The 21,007-nt window shown below is 45.4% G+C and overlaps 1 protein-coding gene across 1 annotated transcript in view; it reads left to right on the forward strand.

Moving 5' to 3' along the window:
* The first annotated feature begins 343 nt into the window (after positions 1-343).
* B4GALT1 (beta-1,4-galactosyltransferase 1) overlaps positions 344-21,007 on the forward strand; it is a 53,452-nt gene continuing 32,788 nt past the window's right edge. Inside the window, exon 1 of the mRNA XM_026008974.2 lies at positions 344-925. Within this exon, the coding sequence (XP_025864759.1) occupies positions 508-925 (418 nt within the window). The 5' untranslated portion in view covers positions 344-507. The remainder of the gene's footprint in view (positions 926-21,007) is intronic.

The raw sequence follows: 21,007 nt of genomic DNA on the forward strand, positions 1-21,007 counted from the left end.
GGCCCAGGCCCACTGCCCAAGCCCGTCAGCACAGCAGGAAGCGGCGGCGCCTCTCGAGGGCCGCCAGGAGGAGGAGGAGGGGGTGGCGGCGGCCGAGCGCACACGCCGAGGGCTGGGGAGCCGGAGCGCGCAGCGCCGAGCGGGGCGGGAGGGCGCCGGCCGGCCGGGGAGCCGACTCCGCCCCCCGCAGCCCCCCGCCGCGGCCCCGCGCGCGCCCCGCGGCTCCGCCCCCGGAGGCCCCGCCCCCCGCCCCGGCCCGAAGCCCGGCTCCGACCGGCGGCCCCGCCCCCGCCCCGCCCCGCCCGCGCCGCGGGCGCACTTCTAGTCGTTGGGCGGCCGCGCGGGCCGGAGTCTCGGCGTTCCGCCGCCTGCCAGCGGGCGCTGCGTTCCCCCGCGGCCCCGCGGCCCCTCCCCCAGAGCCGCGGTCGGGCAGCCTGGCCGGCGGCCCGCGGGCGGGCCGCCCCTCCCCGCCGTAGCCCACCCGCCTCTTAAAGCGGCGGCGGGAAGATGAGGTTTCGGGAGCCGCTCCTGGGCGGCAGCGCCGCGATGCCGGGCGCGTCCCTGCAGCGGGCCTGCCGCCTGCTCGTGGCCGTCTGCGCGCTGCATCTTGGCGCCACCCTCGTCTACTACTTGGCCGGCCGCGACTTGAGCCGCCTGCCTCAGCTGGTCGGGGTCCCCACGCCGCTGCAGGGCGGCTCCAACGGCGCCGCCGCCATCGAGCAGCCCTCCGGGGAGCTCCGGCCCCGAGGGGCCCCGCCGCTGCCGCCTCGGGACGCGTCCTCCGAGCTGCGCTCGGGTCGCGACTCCAGCCCAGGCGAGGACGCCGGCCCCCGCCCCGGCTCGGCGAGCAACTGGACGTCGGCCCCGGCGCCCGCCACCACGGCGCTGCCGCTGCTCGCATGCCCCGAGGAGTCCCCACTGCTCGGTGAGTCCTCGGGGACTTTCCCGAATTTCCTCGGCAGGGTCCCTGGACGTTCGCCCGTGCGCTTTCCCGGGCTCTCCCGCCTCCCAGTTCCGGACCGCGGCGCCTCATCCCAGCCGAGGTCCCGGGCTGGGTGAGGGGAGAGGGTGGGAGCCGAGTCCTTTTGGATTCACGTTGAAGCCTGGGGTGGGGGTGGTACGAGGAAGCCGCAGGCCCCTCGGGCCCCAGAACCGGGGAAGGCCTTGGAGACTTCCGTGCCCCGGCCCACGCCTCAAGGAGTTTTGCAGTTTGGGTTTGCTTAGGGCTTGGAGCCGCCCTCGCCCTGCCGCCTCTGGGAGGGACCGGGAGGCAGCTCAGGGTGACCCACTCCAGTCTGGGAAACTGATGATGAGGCCTCCAGCGCGGAAGGAAGTTGACCTTCCAGTTCGCATCTAGCTCACATATCTGGCCTTCCCGTACAGCCGCTCTCTCCTGAGCGTGGGTGAACTTTTCCTGAGCTTTTGGGCAAATGTGTTGTTTGTTAACGTCTGGTGTCTCCTCAGTTAAATGCGGGTGTGTGTGTGGGGGAAATAAATGGAACCTCTGTCAGGATTGTTTTGGAAGATTAGATGCAACAGTATAAACAGGCATTTACGTTAATGAAGGTAAGCCCTTGGTAAACTCTGTGCAGATCCCTGCCCCTAAGTGAGCCTGAGCGAGCTGAACCCTCCCGAGGACTGAGGGAGTTTGTGGGAGCAGAGCCTGTGTAGTAGGGGCTTGGAGGGCAAAACTGTAACCAGTTCACACCGACTTGTCCCTTCCAGGGAGAAGCGTGGAGTCTCAGGTATCTTGCCCAGATAATCGGAAGGGTGGCCACCAGCCTCTGTGTCAGCATATGCGGGGAGCTTGAGTTGGTGGGTTTTGCATTCCTCCTGTTTGGAGGAGGCTGAGCCCATCCCCTCCGGCAGGATGTTTCCTGGACCTGTGTAATCCACAGGCAGTCAGGCTCAAGGCAGCCACAGGTTGTTCTCCAGATTATCATACAGGTGGCTGCTCATTTTAAATGCCAGTTTGTAGAGATTCTGGTACTGAGTAAGGGGCCCTGGCAGGAGGGCAGGCATCCTGCCAATAGGAACTCTGTCACCTTCCCGTAAAACCCTGGCAGAGCAGGCCTTCTATGTGTCTTGCTCAATTTGTCCAATAATTGCTTCAATATTTTCATATCAAGTTTGGGAAGAAGAACATGGAATTGGTCAGACATGAATTGTGGAAATAAGGGGACTTTTTTTTTTTTTTTTTTTTAAACAGAAAATTGAATCCCTTTGAACTTGGTCTAGGAAGCAGACTAGTCCTAGAAAATAAAGTTTAGGGATCCCTGGGTGGCACAGCGGTTTGGCGCCTGCCTTTGGCCCAGGGCGCGATCCTGGAGACCCAGGATCGAATCCCACATCAGGCTCCCGGTGCATGGAGCCTGCTTCCCCCTCTGCCTATGTCTCTGCCTCTCTCTCTCTCTGTGACTATCATAAATAAATAAAAATTAAAAAAAAAAAAAGAAAGTTTAAACTATTTGCTAAGTGTCTGGTCTCAGGCATCTTACAGAGTGTGTCAGAGTCTTTTTCTCGTATGTAAAATGGGGTTGTTGGTGCTTAACTCCCAGGGTTATTTTTAGGACTAAATGAGATTATGTACTTTAAGAACATGGCAAATGGGACTTGGGACTTAAAGTTCCATTTTCTCAGACTCCCAAAGAGATGGCTCTGAACACCAGAGAGAGAAAGAGGGAAGAGAGAGGTAAGTTCCCAGAACCCAGAGAGGCCAGTTTTTTTTTTTTTTTCTCTTTAATTGTTCCCTTTATGTTTATGCAGAAAAAAATAAATAACCAAATTAAAGTGCCCCAAAGTTCATTAGATAGATATTTGAGGTATATATATATATATATAAGGTCTTCTCAATGAAGCGTGAGAACCCGTGGTGCTTTGTTTTTGTTTTGTAATGGCGTTCCTCATGATTGGTGACCAGTTACTGGTATTTCTGAGCTGAATTTTGAATTGGCAGCAAGAAGGGACTTCCTGAGAGATAATATTTGGAGGGCGAGGAGAGAGACCCTGGGCATGCTCTAGCTTGGCCACTTAGTGTGACATGCATGGGATCGTGATGTTTGGGCTGCTGCTGCTGCTGTGGAGGAACCATAAAGTGAAAGCTTTTTTTTTTTTTTTTTTTTTCATTTTAATCAAGCCCTCAGTTTTGAGTGCTTAGGTGCAGCCCACCGAATGGGGGCTCCTGGCTGAGAGGGGTCCTTGAAGCTGAAAGTCTCTTTAGGAGTGTGTGGGTTGAGGGGAGTTGAACCGATCTGTTCATCTGGGCAGGTGTCAACCAAAGCCCTTGCGGGGTGGTTTTGAGGTTGATGGGAGAAAGCATCGGTGGGGTTTAGAACTGTGGCCTTTTCACTACTTGTGGTTCCTTTCCACGACTTGGCTCTACTTTCTGGTGTCCAGGGGTCTGGGCCAGATACTGTGATAAGCTCCTATGTGGTACGTGGAGGGTAATGAGCATGCCCTTCCCTGAAGGAGCCAGGCACCAGACTAGGCTGTTGATGGGCCACTGTTGGATCCCTTTTGGGTTGTCAGAGCCTTGGGATAGACTTCAGATATACTTGGGTTTGAATCCTGCCTCTGTTTACTCTATCTGTGTGATGTAAGGCAGGTTGCAGTGTTTAGAGTCATTGTAGGACTTGCCTCAGGATCCCCCATGGGGTAGTGTGAGGCCTTCAGGACTAGGGACTGCAGAGGGGACATGGGCCTTTCCTGAGAATTCCTACAAGTTCTCAGGGGAGTTCTCTCAGAAAGCTCAGGCCTGTAGGCACTGTCCTCTTGGCCCTCAGGCTGTGGCATCTAGTTCACTGAACATGATCATGAGGCTCCCTTTCCTGGCTGTCTGGGTATGTCTGAGGCGTAGTCAACCCGGGAGGAGCAGTGGTCTTACATTTTCTTTTCTTTTCCTGGAATGTTCGCCTCTGCTCAGATTTGGTGGCAGCTTAATGTGACTTAACTGGTACTGGTAGTGGAACTGCCAGCCCAGAGAGGGTCTAGGTGGGGGGCGGGCAGTATCTCAGGTTGGACTGGTTAAGGTGGACAAGACTGACCTAGGGGCTCAAATGGGGCCTGGTACAGCTGACACAGTCCCCTCAAGGGTGCATAGGGTGTGTGTGTGGGGGGGTGGGGTGAGTAGTCCTATATTGCTTAAACCCAGAGTCTTCCCTTGCCCACCTCTGCTTTAAAGAGATCCTCTTCATTTGTTCAGACGAGGACTATGATCTATAGATGGGCACCAGAGAGTCATGGGCTCCTGGGCCAGCAGACAGCCACCATAGGTAGCCAGGGTCCTGGGAAAGCATTTGTCCATGAGTCAACTTGCCCAGCTTTTGTGGGAGCTGTCAACCAAGCCTCTGTTGTGGTTTGTGCCCTTGGGAAAACAAAGCACTTTCTGCGTCTCTCCTGGGCTCTCAGCTCTCAGGTGTTTTTCCACCAGCACGCTGTCCCCTTTTACTCCCTTCTCCCATATGCACACATGTGGATGTGAGCAGGCTGCCCAGGACAGAATGTACTTGAGGACATCTGTCCTAGCCTTAGCTCGGGGAAGAGCTCTCTCTCTCCCTTTTGGGGATGAGTTTTGGAGCCTCATCACTTCCTGGCTTGGAGTAGAGCCTCATCCTCAGGGTGGTGTGAGGCATGGGGAGCCTCCCCTTGTCCAGATCTTTAAGCTTTGGGAAATTAGATAGCTAGTATTTTAAACCAGTTTGTCCTGTTGTTTTACCTTGGGAAAATAGTTTGTTGGCAAATAGAAAGATATGCCTTCTTGTCTAACAGTCTTGAGATTGAGAAATACCCTCTATGACTGTTGGGTTTGCTTTCTTCCACTCAGCCTGATGGTGGCAGGAGTGATTCCTGCCTGTTGCCATCTATCCCAGACTCTAAGCAAGCATGGAAGCCTCCACCTCCTTGGGGCATGGGGAGCAGGAGTCAAATGTGGGATTGTATTCAAACTGCAGCATCTTGGACCCATAGCATCCCAGGATGGGACTTTCTAGTTCCCTGTCCCCATCTCTCATTGTGCTGGGGCTGGAATTTGGATCCTGATTCCCAGCCCAGTGCTCTTCCTTGAGGCTATTGCCCAGTAGACACCTAGGGTAGAGGCTCAGAGCAGGCTACTATGACCTAGAATTTGGGAGGATCCTTGCTAGGTATGTCTGTGTGTCCACCTGAAAGGTCTTATGTGGCACCTGGCCTGGCTGGACTTCCTTGCTGGCTAAGGCATCTGGTAGCTTCATTCATTTATTTCCAACAATGTGCCTGTGTTGTGCTTGGTACTAGACCTGCAAAGAGGAAGATGACAAAATGCCTCCTTTCGGAACTCACAGTCCAGGCAGCGGAGGCATATTGAACTGTACTGATGTCATTTAGGAAACTAAAATATGTATGTTTAGTCTCTCCTGTCCATCCTACCTTTTCTTTCTTTTTTCGGAAACCCAGAGTTGGTATCAAAGTTCTTCAGTCCTGGTTTTGGTTGTTCCTCTAATTTCTGAAGCCTTACTTAGCTCTGCTGAGTAATCCGTACCTTGCTGCTTTATAATGACTGTAATGAGACATCAGCAGTCATATGGTCTTTGTGTAGCAACAGGGTAGGGATTTCCAGGCTGAGACTAGACTAATTTATGGGTTAGGAACGATGGGACAGTTAATGTTCAGGCTGTTCCTGCCTTTCTGTGGATTTCACCCTGGGGACCTTCTGGGCTTTGGGGGCAGGTCTGGGAGCTTATCCTCTTTGGGCTGAGCTGGGCTCTGGGTGTGTAAGAAAGGGGCCCAGTTGTCCTGTGGTCAAGTTGAACCTAGTGATTTCTCCCCTGCTTGCATACCAAGTGCCCTATGCCATCTTCACTATTCAGTGTTCCCTGCCGGCTCCTGACGACAAGAAGCAGAGATTGGAATTCTGCTTGTAATTGTATCCACCTGGAAATTCCAGTTGTTCTTATCCAGTTTAGTAGCAATCCATTTGTTTTAGGACAAGTGGTCTGCCCTTGTGGCTTAAATCCCCTGAGTACTGGCACTGTGGCCATTTTCCACTTGGCCCTGGCACTACCCAGGGTAGTCTAGGCAATGAGATCATTGTAAAGGCCAGCCAGCCAGACCCTAACTCCTGAGGAAGTTAATAAAGCCTGGGATTGTAAGGGTTCCTGGGCACCGGACTGTGGCTGTGATTGTAAAGGCCCCAGTTATGGAGGTCTGTGTTTACCTGGGCCCACTCAGGTTACATGCTTGGGGAGAGATTGCAGATCCTCTCGTAAAGGTCAGAACCTCTGGGTTCAAAGGTCATGGTGGCTTAAAGTTGGATAGAGTCTGTTTGGGAGCTGGTTCTGAGTGGACGTGGCCTAAAGGGATTCGTCCTTAGAAGGCAGAAGGGCTGAGTCACACGCTCAGTGTTTCAGGTTCCACTTTCCAGCCTGGCCTCAGCCCGCCCCTTCCCTACACAAATGAAGGCCAGGAGATATATAATTGGCTGTTGCTGAATTCTTTGGCAGTGATTTTAATGTCTGGTCTGGGTGTGTTGTGTAGCTGCTTCCCTTTCCCCTCTGCCACCTCTCCAAAGCCCCTCACAAAGCCCAGAGAGAGAACGATTTGCTTCCCTGGAATGCTACAGCTAGGGCTCTGGGTCTTTGCTTTTCCCTGTTTTTTTTTTTTTTTTTTTTTTGAGAAGTGGGTAATCTCTCCCCCCCCTTTTTTTTTTTTTTGGTAAAAGGTAATGCAGGCTTATTGAAAATAAGTTAAAAGAGGTAGGAAAGCACACCTATATTCCTTTCACCTAGAGGAAACAGGTTGGTGAATCTCCTGCTAGATCTCCTGCTAGTCTTTTTCATGTACGTACTTAAGAATACAGATGAACAGATAGATTGGTATAAATATAGATAGCCTAGTATCCAGCATTTGTCACTTAAGATTTTTTCTCATGAGCTTGGTCCTACACCTTTAAAAGCCTGTGTCGTGTCATTCTGTCAAACCAAAAGCTGTGTCGTGTCATTCTGTCAACTGAATATGCTGTAACTTGAACACACACATGTAGTTTTTGTTTTTTCTTAGTGGCCCTCTGAGGCTTCTGCATAGAACATTGCACTTTCTGGATTGTTTGGCTAGTAGAGCTTTCTAAAAAGGGGGAATAAAGGGTGAACGCTTTTTTGGGAAGAGCTAGGTTTTAAAACCAGTCTTACTAAAAGATAGACCCATTCAAAATTACAGGTTTACTTAGTGCTGGCGGAGGAGTATCATTTATTGCTGAATGAAGTATATGTCTAGAATTCTGATTAAAAAGGAAACTAGGTACAGGAAATGCCTAGGGCAGGGGCAGTGGGCCAAAGCTGTAGGACAGACACTTGAGCAGAAATCTGTTGTCAACAGAAGCAATGGGGATGATGCCCCAGGAGTCAGCTTTTTCAGTAACTTCTCCATTTGTCTCCTTAGCAGCCAAGTCCCTAGGCCTGGCTTATGTGGACTGTGGTGCTAGGGAAACACCAGCCTGTTAGCTCAGTGCAGTTGACATGAAGAACTATTTCCACAAGCTGGCAACTCAGACTGTGAAACAGACAGCATAGCATTCCCACCTCCAGGGAGTTCTGAGATCTGGGGAGGGGCTGTGAAGTGAGAACCTATATGCTTCTAGGACTTGCTTTTGAGAGAGCCTCAGAGACCATTAGAGCCCAGCATGCTCAGTCGGGGACTCTTTCAGGTGGTTTGAGCTATCTGGACTCAGGCTAGTAGGCCAGGTTCTTCCCAAGGTGTCATTCTGCTTTGAAGTTATCCCACTTTGATTGGCCTCACCGGATCTCCATTCTCCTCTTTTGAGGGACACTTTGGCTTTGGGAATCTGCCAGGGGTCATTTGGAACAGAGCCTGGGGTTCTAAGGGGAGGCTATGCTGAGGAAAGGGGCAGGGTCATGTCAGACTGGCATGACCAGTAAGGTAGGAGGTCAGGTTCCTTCCTGCCCTACCACATGGGTCAGGAGGTCATGGGGAGGGGCCCTGATAAGGGGGTTCAATAATTGGCTGGCCCCAGTGACAGGGTACATTTTCAAAATGCCTTTCAAAGTTTCTTCCTGTTTTGCATAATGTCCTTTTGCCTTTTGAAATCCTGAAAGTGCAGAGCTGTCATTAGTGTTTCAGGACACCACCACCGCCAGCTTGAAAAAAAACAGGATAGGACTCTACATTAAGGGTGGGCTTCAGGGAAACTGGGATTTGCATTATAGGAGCTTGGTGACTTGGCATTGAGGTGTTAGGTAGCTCCTGGCATTCAGATGAATATGAAGGCAGCCTGGGCAGGGTCCCTGCCTGACTGAAAATGGGTGGACCTGAGTCTTCACGCCAAGTCCGGAAGAGCCCTAAGGAAGAAGGTGAATGAAGACTGATTTGCTCACTCAGCAAGCTTTTGTTAGTAACCACACTCCCTGAGCATGGGAGATAGACATGGACAAGGGCTGGTTCCCACTCAGCAGTGGGCAGACCCTGACAATAGCGTGTAGTCAGAGAGAGGAAATATGGGTGCCCCCAGGGCACTGAGGAGGTGCAGAGAGCCAGATGGGTGATCTGGGCCAGGTCCAGAGCCAAAATGAAGGGCCTCTCTTCCAACACTGATTTTAGCATCCTTGTCTCCCTCAGTGTGTTTGCAGTCTCCCTGGTTGGGAAGAGCAGGGGTCTACTGCTAAGTGTAGCCCGTCATTTCTTCTGGTTGCTGTGACATGGGAAGAAGGCCGTGGCTGAAGTCCCAGCTCCTGCACACAGTCACCAGCAGGGCAGGAGAGGACGGGAAGTGGGAGGCAGAGTGAAAGGAAGATAATGAGAGAGAGAGAGAGAGAGAGAGAGAGAAGCTGGTGTAATGGGGACCATGCTGCATAGAGGAGAGCTGAAGATAGCTAAACCTATCTTCAGGGCCCGAAGGAAAGAAGGTGAGGGAGAGAAAGCTACAGAATGAGGGGGTTCTTGGTCTCAGGCAGTTAGGGGCAAACCTCAAAGGCCACCAGTGTGAGAATTCCAAGATCTGGTCCTCCTAACTCATTACATCATTTTGGGCAAGTCCCAACTCTGGGGGCCCCTCTTTCCCTCTGTGAAGTTTGAGCAGGCTGGACCTGTTGGCTTTGAGTGTCTTCCTTCTCTTCCTCCTAAAGTCTAGGTTGGTATGGGGGGAAATCCTGGTCACATCTGCAACACAAAAGACCTCTGAAATTCCCTGTGAAGCTCACTACCCACTGCCCATTTCAGGGATCTCCTGGTGAAACTTCTGTTGAGAATTTTGTCTTCTCTAAGGAGGCACAGATGTTTTAGCAAGATGAATGGCCTTTGAAATGGCATAGGGGATGTTTCTTTTCATCACTGTAGCTGTTTCATATGGGAGAGATGTTTTTCTTTCTGTGCCTCAGTGGTCTCCCCTGTGAAATAGGGTAACAATAGTGTCTGCCTCATTGTGAGGTGGGTTGGTAGGCATAAAAGGACCTAAAATAATGCCTAATACTGAATAAGCTCTGAATTTATGTTATCTATTATTGGTAGCACTAATAGTTATTATTTGTGATGATTTTGGTTTTTGCTTTGTAGGATTTCTTCATGTTTTTAGTTGAAAATACATCACCACATTAAATGTTTAAAAAAATATGCTTCTGTTTACTATGTAACCAAACATGTGCCTACCGCTGTAACAAAACTTGACAATACTTTCTAAGTGCATACATACTTTACTCTGTTGTAATTGTAGTGTGAAACTATTTTAGCATTCTGTTAATTTCATTCGACTCTTATCTTAAACTGTTATGTTATTCATAATTATCCTAATTATCTTTTCCGAGCTGCTATCTAAAATTCTTATGGAGGGGCGCCTGGGTGACTCAGAGGGTTAAGCATCCGACTCTTGATTTCAGTTCAGGTCATGATCTCAGGGTCATAAGATGGAGCCCTGTTGGGGCTCCCTGCATACTGGCGAGTCTGCTTGAGATTTTTTCCTTCTACGCCTCTCCTCTCAAGTAAATAAATAAATAAATCTTTAAAAAAAATTAAATCCCTGTGGCTGTTCCCTTAGCATTCAACATTCCAGGTTTTTCTGTCATAGTCTTTTTAAAAATATATATATCATAGATCATGTTGAACATTTTTGCTTATGTTTAGCTCTTTGCTTCAGTTGAATTATTTCCTTGGAATAAATTTGGAATAAATTTCTAGAGAGGAATTCTTAGGCCAGAGGAGATTGTCACCTTTATGACATTGGTTCACATTGCTAGTTTCCTTTCCAGAAAGGTTGGAATAATCCACAGGCCCTAAACTTTAAATTTCTGGACTAGGGGTATTAGCTTTTAAAGAATATAGATACCTAGGGAAGGTCAGATCTATCTGGAGTCTCATATTTACACTCCCGGCTTGTGTGTGTGTGTGTGTGTGTGTGTGTGTGTGTGTGTGAAGCTCCTTGTGTAGGGCACTACTGCCATGTTTGATATGGGCTCTTCCTATAGGCAGGCTATTGCATCTGGGCTGTCCCTGCTGAGGTGTATCCACAAAGGAGCCTTACCTGGTGGCTCTTTGAACACCTACCTCATGTGCCTTTGCCAAAGAATTAGCTTACACAAGATAAGAAATTGTCCTTCTTCCTTTATTTGTGAAGCCAAACCTGTAGAATAGAGGCAGACCCTCGCTTTAAAAGGCTGCCTTAAAAATGGTGTTGATCTAAAACTTTGCCTGGAAGTACCACATGCACCTATCCAGAAAAGCCATGTTAAGGTTCTGATGGGCTAACCCATGTGGATCTCCTCCAGTCTGATTGAGGGGATTCAGAAATGAGGCCCAAAGGAAGAAAGACTTACATTATATCAGGCAAAAATAAGTTGATCAGTAGCTATGAATTGCCAGTTCTGCCTTTATGGCCACCCCCTTCACATACCTTTTTTGTAGATGAACAGGTGCCTGCTGACGTTCATAAGTAGTAGAATGACTTTAGAACCAGTGATTTCAGTGACCAGAGGTTTACAAATTAAGCAGATGGGGTGCATTCAACTTGTGACAGCTGTTCCTTTCATCATAGCCACTCTTGTCCTCTTCTGCTGCATTCCACAGCAGTCAGCTGCGATTTAACACTTTAACACCGTACTCCCTGGAGCCATGTGTAGTCAGGCTAGAGCTCTTATCTAGCATATTGTTCCTGGGGTGCCCAGGGCAATACTTTCTTCCTTTGTAAAATGGGGAGATAGTTCTTACTTCAAGGGGTTGGTAAGAAAATTGAATGAGATGAGGTATGTGTTGATATCAGTGCTCTGTCTTTTGTTCAATGTCTAACCCTATTCCCTTGGGTGCAGAAGACCTATAATCAATATAGTAGGGTGCAGAGTAAAATTTCATCCAAATGCAGGTTTGTTTGTTTTTTCATCTGCCCTGAGGCAATTAAGTGGCTCAGGGAGAGAGGTGTGAGTATGTAACCACAACCGGAAGACAAGGTTTAGCCTGCTTAGAGACCAGAGTCTCCACTAAAGAGACCTACCCCAGGCCACAAGGAGGCCTCCGTCTTGTTGCATCTACAACACTGGGAGCTTGGAGTGTGTGTTGCCATGTGTCAGATGTGCCAGGATTCAGTGGTGTTCCACAGCCTGCCCTTCTCCAGGTGGACATTTTTCATCAGTGTCCTGGGGAGAGGCCATCATAGGATATAAATAGGTGAATGGAGGGAGCATTGGATGTTTCGTGGAGTCTCAAGAGGTGAGAAGAGATGTGTTAAGAAGAGTGGGAGTTGGGGGAGGGGGCAGCCTGGGGTGCCGAGTGACTTGGGGTTGGTGTGTTATTAGAAAGACTTAGTCTGTAGATAGCATGTCTTGTAAAAGAAAGTAAGAAATATTGATCTGTAGTTTTTTTTTTTCAGTTTTTTAAAAGTATATTAAAGATTGAAGAGAGAGAGTGCACACACGTGCACCAGCTAGGGGCTAGGGGAGGGGTAAAGGGAGGGAGGGAGGGAGGGGGAGAGAGAGAGAGAGAGAGAGAAAGTGAGTGTTGAGAGAGAAAGAGAAAACCCCAAAGCAGACTCCCCACTGAGCTTGGAGTCTGACCCTGGGCTTGATCCCTATGATGTTGACCTGAGCCGAAATCAAGAGTCAGGATGCTTAACTCACTGAGCCACCCAGGTACCTCACAGCTTTATTTTATATAATTGATAAATATCAATGATTTATAGTTTTCTTATTGTGATATCTTTGTCCAGTGTTGGTATCGAGGTGGTACTGCCTCAAGAATGAGCAGGGGAGTGTTCCCTCCTCTTCCAGTTTTAGAGAGAGTTTATCAAGGATTCGTATTCTTCAGATGTCTATAGAATTCACCATGAGCCATCTGAGCCTGGGCATTTCTTTGTGGGATGTTATTTGATTACTAATTCAATTTCTTGTTGCATGTCTATTTAGATTTTCTGTTTATTCTTGAGTCAGTTTTGGTAATTTGTGTCTTCCTAGAGATTTGTCTCCTTTATCTAAGCCACCTAATTCATTGGCATACAGTCGTTCACAGTATTCCCCTGGGATCCCTTTTATTTCTCTGAGGTTGGTAGGGGTGTTTCCTCTTTTATTCTGGTTTTGGTAATCTGAGTCTTTGCTCCTTTTTTCTAGCCAGAAGTATGTCGTTTTTGTTGATCTTTTCAAGGAACGAACTTTTGGTTCACTGATCTTCTCTATTGTTTTTCTGTTCTCTATTTCATTAATTTCTGCTCTAATCTTTATTATTTTGTTCCTTCTGCTTGCTTTTGTTTGCTCCTCTTTTTCCAGTGTCTTAAGGTGGAAAGTTAGGTTGTTGATTTGAGATCTAAAGGTCATGTAATTTTAATATTTTATTAGATGCTATCAAATTGCCCTCCAATTCATGCTCGTCAACATTGTTTGAGAAGTGCCTGTTTCCCACATCTATGCCAGTTATCAATCTTTTCTATTTGCCATCGATGATCAAACATATCTTGCTTTAATTAGTTTCTTTGATTACTGATGATGTTGAACAAACTTTCATGTGTTTGTTCATTAGCCATTTGTTTATCTTCTCTAAATTACTTGTTAATACTTTTACCTGTTTTTTTTTTTTTTTTTTAAGATTTATTTGTGAGAGAGAGAGCACGTACTTGTGTGTGAGTGAGCAGGGGAAGGGGCAGAGGGAGAGGGAGAGAGTCTCCAACTGACTCTGTGCTGAGTGTGGAGCCCAACGTGGGGCTTGATCTCACGACCCTGAGATCATGACCTGAGCTGAAACCAAGAGTCGGACAGGACACTTAACCTACTGAGCCACCCATTTTTCTATTAGTTTTTAAAACATGTTTGTAGGATATAACTCCTTTATTATATATTATTTGTAAATATGGTCTGTTACCTATATTTTAACTTTTTTTTTCTGGTATCTTTGACCATACAGAAATTTCAAATTTTTTTTGTATTTAAATCTGTCTTTTTCTTTATGGCTTCAGGTTGTTTTTACACTCAGGAAGGTCTTCATCCCAAGATTATAAATTTTTTCTATTAGTTGGTTCTTTAACATTATAGTTCTTGTCTGTGATTCTAAGCTGGTTCTTTAACATTTTAGTTCTTGTCTGTGACCATAAAAGATGAACAGAATCACTGTTTAACCTTCATGTGTTGCAAGAAACCTTATATTGTACCTAAAAGGCCCTTTGAGGTCTCAGCCTCTTCCAAATCTGGTAGATTCAGGGAAAAAGGCAAAGTAATATTTAATATCTGTTTTATTGCTAAGCATTGTGATGAGTATATACAGGTGACTCTTGAACAACATGGAGGTTAGTAGGGGTGTTGAACCCCCACCCCCTGTGCTATTGAAAATCCACGAATAACTTCTAATTCTCCAAAATTTAACTACTTTTAGCCTCTTGTTCACTGGAAGCCTTACCGATAACATATATGATGAACATGTATTTCATATGTTATATGTATTATATACTATATTCTTACCATAAAATAAGCTAGAGAAAAAAGATCATTTGTTAAGAAAATCATAAGGAAAATACATTTATGGTATGGTACTGCAAAAAACCTCTGTATAAGTGGACCCATGCCGTTCAAACCCGTGTTTAAGGGTGAACTGTATATGTGTTACCTCATTTACTGCCTGAAAAGAACACGTTATTATTCTTGTTCCTTAGAGGGGGAAATTGGAACTGATTGCATCCAAAGTCATCCTGGTACCAGAAAGGTATTATCAGCAATGTGTGGCTAGCTGACTGCCCAGATGGCCTATAGGGCAGCAGCCTCTCCATAGTTGAATGTCTGGTTTTATTTATTTATTTATTTATTTATTTATTTACTTACTTACTTACTTACTTACTTACTTACTTACTTACTTACCTACTTATGAGAGACACACAGAGAGAGGCAGAGAGAGAAGCAGGCTCCATGCAGGAAGCCCGATGTGGGACTCAATCCTGGGACCCCAGGATCATGCCCTGGGCCAAAGGGAGGTGCTCAACTGTTGAGCCACCCAGGCGTCCCAAGGCCTGGTTTTAGATGGAGAGAGGATGTATTTGTAACCAGCACTGAAGTTCCAGAAATTGAGTTAGGGCTCCAGAAGTGATCAGAGGGGCAGCTGACTCATGAATAAAGCTCCCATGAGACTTATTTACATGCTGGAATACTACATTGCTGCTTTATTGGGAAGATTAGAATTGTTGTCAGGTGGTTTAGAGTTCTCTGGCTGCTGGCAGTAGTACAAGACAAGCCATAGTATAATCAAATCAGACAGCTGGTAAGTCAGAAGTCAGAGCAGAAAAATGAATTATACTCTAATGTTGGATGGTGTCTGGCTCTTATGGCTCATGAATCCATCCCTACAGCATAGCAGACCTTTTTTCAGGGACTAGAGTTTAGTCTATTGTCAGGGCTTTTTCTCCCTTGTACAGCCCTGGAAGGACACATCCAGTTCCATTTTCACACTCTCTTTTTTGTTTCCTTCTTTCCTGTCTTTCCATCTAGCCATCAGACTTTATTTCATGGCCTGTTATCATCACCGACTCTCCTGCCTTATTTTCTTTGTTCTATTTTATTCTCATTCCTATCTCCATTTCCTAGCCCCACCATGAGCAACCATTGTAATATGTTTAATGTATATCTGGTTTTCTCTTGCCAAATTGGAGCTGCTGCTTTATATATCTATATATACACACTTTTAATTAAAAATAATTTTTTAGATTAATGTACAGTAAAGTTGGCCTTTTTTGGCATGTAGTTCTATGAACTGTAACACCGTGTATATTTGTATAACCACCACCATGATAAGGATTCAGAATAGTTTCATCACCCAAAAAATCCCCCTTGAAATCACATTTTCCTCCCACCCTTAGCCTCTGGTAACCACTGATCTATTCTCCATTACCAGTGTTGTATCCTTTTGAGAGTGTTATAAATATGTATCATACAATATATGTTCATGGATTTTTATTTTATTTTTTTAAGTTTATTTAAATTCCAGTTAGTTAACATACAGTGTTATGTTAGTTCTAGGTGTGCAATATAGTGATTAAACACTTTCATACATTGCCCCGTGCTCATCATGACAAGTTCATTCTTTAATCCCCATCCCCTATTTATTTAACCCATCCTCCACCCACTTTCCCTCTGGTAACCATCACTTCTCTATAGTTAAGAGTCTGTTTCTTGGTTTGCCACCCCCGCCCGCCTCTTTTTTCCCCCTTTGCTCATTTGTTTCTTAAATTCCATATATGAATAAAATCATATGGTATTTGTCTTTCTCTGACTTAATTCACTTAGCATAGTACTCTCTAGTTCTACCCACATTGTTGCAAATGGCAAGATTTCATGCTTTTTGATGGCTAGTATTCCATTATATATGTATATATGGAATAATTTATTCATCAGTTGATGGACACTTTGGCAGTTTCCATAATTTGGCTATTGTATATAATGCAGCTGTAAACATTGGGGTGCATGTATCCCTTTGAATTAGTATTTTTCTACTCTTTAGGTAAATACCTAGTAGTACAATTGCTGGATTGATGGGTAGTCTATTTTTAACTTTTTGAGGAACCTCCATACTGTTTTCCAGAGTGGCTGTACCAGTTTGCATTCCCACCAACAGGGCTAGAGGGTTCTCCTTTCTCTACATCCTTGACAACACCTGTTGTTTCTTGTGTTGTTGATTTTAGCCATTCTGATAGGTCTGAGGTGATATCTCATTGTCATTTTGATTTGTATTTCCCTGATAATGAGTGATTTTGAGGATCTTTTCATGTGTCTGTTGGCTGTACCTGTATTTTTAACTTATGTAAGGTGTATTATTTTGTTGTTTATTCTGATTCTAATTTTTTTACCCAGTTCCGTTTTTAATTTTTTAAAAGCTTGACATAATTTCAAACTTAAAGAAAAGTTGCTAGAATTATACAGAAAATTTCTGGATATCCTCTTGGTTCCCCTGAGTTCATTCCCCAAATATCCTTTCACTATAGTTGCAGTTGCTTTTATTTCTCCTCTTTCTCTCTCTTCATGTATATATGTGTGTCATAGGTTGTGAACTGTGCCCCTTTACCACTAAATATTCAGCATGTATTTTCTAAAAAACAATAATTTTTTTGTATAACCATAGTATAATAATCAAAATCAGGAAATCAACATAGAAAAATTCCTGTTATCTCATTGCAGACTTTATGAAGATTTTTGTCAGTTGTCCCCAGAATGTCCTTATTGAAGACCATGCATTGTATTCAGTTGTCATGTCTCTTTAGGCTCTTAATCTGGAACAATGCCCAGGTTTTCTATTATATGATACTGACATTGTTGAAGAGTATAGGCCAGTTATTTTGTAGAAGGACCCTCAATTCGGATCTGATTTTTCTTTGTGATGAGGTTCAGGTTATGTGTTTCTGACAAGAATAACATTCAAGTGATTCTAAGTTCTAATTTTTAGTGCCTCATGTCTGGATGGAAACCTGTTATCAGTTTCCTTCTTACTAGCAGTGTGAACTTTGGTCATTTCATTATGGTGGTGTTTGCTATTTCTCCATTATTAAGTTTATTATTTTGCCGCCTTTAATTAAGAAGTATCTTAAAGGCATTTGCTTGAAATTATATAAATATCTGGTTATTCTTCAAGCATGCATCCACTAGTTTTTAGCATCTATTGATGATTCTTACCTGAATCAGTTCTTATTATGGTGGTTGGTGATCCCATTCTATCATTCCTTCTGTATTTATTACTTGGTATTTTCCTGAAAGGAAGAGCTTTCCCTTCTACCCTATTCATATATGAGTTCAGACTTAGGGATTCTTACTTTATTCAATAGCTCATAATCCTTTACTAACATTATTTATTTTTTAAATTTTTTTAAAGATTCTGTTTATTCATGAGACACACACACACACAGAGAGAGAGAGAGAGAGAAAGAGAGAGAAAGAGAGGCAGAGACAGGCAGAGGGAGAAGCAGGCTCCACCATGCAGGGAGCCTGACATGGGAATTGATTCCGGGTCTCCAGGATCAGGCCCTGGGCTGAAGGTGGCACTAAACCGTTGAGCCACTGGGGCTGCCCCTCATTATTTATTTTGATGCTCAGATTATCCCAGATTGGCCAGTGAGATCCTCTTCAGGCTGGCTCCTGTCTTTTTGACATATCCCATCATTCTTTGAGCACTTTCTTTTAGGCACAGCAAGATGATGATCCAAGCTACTTTTGTTCATTCCCTGACTCAGCCCTGGAATCAGCAATTTCTCCAACAAGCCCTGGTTCTTTTTAGTAAAGAATGGTATTTAGAAACCAAGAACTGGGCCCCAGGCATTCACCCTTGTATTTATTTATTTATTTATTTATTTATTTATTTATTTATTTATTTAAAGATTTATTTATTTGAGAGAGAGAATGCGTGCATGAGAGAGAGTAGGGGGAAGGGCAGAGGGAGAGAGAGAATCCAAGCAGACTCCCCACTTAGCATGGAGCCCTCTGTGGTGCCTCAGTCTTATGACCCATAACATCATGACCTGAGCTGAAACCAAGAGTTGGTATGCTTAACTGACTGAACCACCCAGGTGCCCCTCACCCTTGTTTTTAAGGTCCATCCATGTTGCTATGTGTATATACGTCTAGTGTCCATGGTGTTCATCTCAATTTTCTTTCTCCTGTAAGGATAGTTTCCCACACTGCCTCCAACACTATCTTCACAAATACTTTTGTAAGGAACAGCCTTTTCTACATGTCCTTGATGGACCTGTGGGTATGTATTGATGCAGGAGTGCCAGATACCACTCCAGAATGGCCACTCATCATATACATTTCCACTGGTCTCTACTTCCAACAAATACTCGGCATTAACTAGCTTCCTAATTTTTGGCCAAGTGTATCAATATCCTGGGATAGGTCTCATTTTAACTTGCTTTTCTCTGATGACAAATGCTCCTATGCTTGATGACCTATTGAGTTTCTTCTTTGGTAAATTGCTTGTTCATTTTTTATTTATTTATTTATTTTTTATTTATTTATGATAGTCACAGAGAGAGAGAGAGAGGCAGAGACACAGGCAGAGGGAGAAGCAGGCTCCATGCACCGGGAGCCCGATGTGGGATTCGATCCCGGGTCTCCAGGATCGCGCCCTGGGCCAAAGGCAGGCGCCAAACCGCTGCGCCACCCAGGGATCCCAAATTGCTTGTTCATGATAATCATTAACCAGTTTTTTCTGTGGGGTTCTTACATTTTTCTTGATGATGTGCAGGAGTTCCTTATACATCCTAGGTAATAATCCCTTGCTGGTCCCAGACATTGCAGATTCTGGATTGAATCTGTCCTCTCTGTTCACTTTGCCTGTGCTATCCTTTTTTGAATACAAACCCTTTGTTTCCTGTTTGTGAGGTCTCTCAGCAGCACTTCATTTTCTAGAACTATGTTCATACCCTTTGTTCCTCCACAGTGTAAGTGTGCTAGCATAGCTGATCTCAGCCAATTCTCTTCAACAAAGTCTATCTTTATGATGACTTAGAGTCTTACTGAGTTGTATCAAGAATGACTTTACCTTTAGAGTGTGAGGCCTGTATGTAATTATTAGTCCTGTATTTATTCGGCAATTATATGCTGTAGGCCTATTCTGTGTTAGGCAGTCTGCTCTTACTGAAAAGGTTCAGAGGTTGTGAACCTAGCCTGCCCGTGGCTTTTCAGAGGTAGAGTAGGGATTTGAGCCTCTTCTTACCATACTGCTTCCCTCGGAAACTGAATTTGATTCCTGTCCCACTGTGTGTCAGATTTTTATATCTAACAAATGGCCTAGGAAAGTGGAGAGCAAAGTGTTCTCCCCCAGCATCCTGAGGAGGGTAAACTAATAAGAAGAATGGAGGCAAATGTGTCTCTTGCCATCCTAGGCCCAGAGTCCTCAAGTGGTAGGCTCTGAGCTACCTGTTGGTGACTGGTGAGTGGCTCCAGGCTGAGAGTGGAGGTCCCAATGGAAGCAGGAAGATGGCCTCGGTCTGGAGAGGGAGGTCATAAAATAACCCCAGGCCTAAATCATTCTAATCCTTTTTGAGACACTCATATCTTCTCTTGCAGAAGTGCTGTAGTTCTTTTTAAGTTTTTTTTGTTTGTTTGTTTGTTTTTTTTTTTTTATTTATGATAGTCACAGAGAGAGAGAGAGAAAGGCAGAGACATAGGCAGAGGGAGAAGCAGGCTCCATGCACCGGGAGCCCGATGTGGGATTTGACTTTTTTTTTTTTTTTTTTTTTTTTTATGATAGTCACAGAGAGAGAGAGAGAGAAAGGCAGAGACATAGGCAGAGGGAGAAGCAGGCTCCATGCACCGGGAGCCCGATGTGGGATTCGATCCCGGGTCTCCAGGATCGTGCCCTGGGCCAAAGGCAGGCGCCAAACCGCTGCACCACCCAGGGATCCCGAAGTGCTGTAGTTCTAAGATGAGAGAGAGAGATGCCCTAAGATCTTCCTGGAGCTAACAGAATTTCCAGGCAAATTGGCTTCCCAAGCCTTTCCTGGTAGTGGTAACTGTGGGCAGGAACAGTTTCCAGAATTTCCACAAATTCCAGAGGAGGGAGGGAGAGAAGCCAAAGGGAGAAGAGCTGAGTGAGGAGGAAATCTGCCTTTGGGCCAGGACCAAACAAAGCAGAAAATCCTCCTAGGACAGATTTTCCCTGGAGGTCAACACTGGGAAGCCTGTTTACTGACTGGGCTTTAAAAGCCTGTGGTCCCCAGCACAGTTTCTTGACCTCAGTATCTCTGTGGTTTCACCATGGATGGAAACTTTCTCTTGGGTCACCCCAGGACAGAAGTGTACTGTTATACCCCCCAGTTCCAGGGCCTTCCCAAGGTGTCCTTGCTTCTCCTACCCCACTAAGTTCTGGAGCCATGACCATGTATGATATAGAAATGTACTTGAGAAGGGTTTAGATCAGTCAGGTCAAATAAGATTCACTTTTATGCCACCTTGGATCAGTTGGTGGCTCCCTGGAACCCTAGATTAAGAGGGATTCTGAAGCAGTCTCGGCATAGCATAGAGAGCGAGTGGAGGGACGTGTGTCTTGAGATTTGCTGTCTGCTGCCTAGGCACATTCATGAACATCAGAAGCCTAAAGGATTAATGAGGGCAAGATAAGGATGATTTTTTTTTTTTTTTTTAATAAAAAGCACTTTTATTATTTGGTAAGGACAAGCCTTCCCTTTATGTAAGATAAAATCCTGGATGGACCCCTGATGTTAAAATTACCCCCTATCAGGTTATACCCTGATACCTAAGTGATGGTGACTTTTTTTAAATAACCAGTTGAGGTATCATTTGCATTATCATACATAAAATCCACCTATTTTAAGTGTGTAATTCAGTTATATTTACTAACTTGACAGAGCTATGAATCCGTCACCATAATTTAGTTTTAGAAATTTCCATCACCCAATAAGACCCCTTAACCCATTTACACTTAATCTCCTTTCTAAACCCTGGCAAATTCAGAAAATAGCAATTAGATTAGTGTGGCTAAAGCAGGCAGAGAACATGGTAGAGAATGATAGATGTGGGTGGGGAAGAAAGACAGGAACCAATTAGATAGGGCTTCTACACAT

The sequence above is a fragment of the Vulpes vulpes genome, chromosome 12 (assembly GCF_048418805.1).
Source record: "Vulpes vulpes isolate BD-2025 chromosome 12, VulVul3, whole genome shotgun sequence".
Taxonomy (NCBI): Eukaryota; Metazoa; Chordata; class Mammalia; order Carnivora; family Canidae; genus Vulpes; species Vulpes vulpes.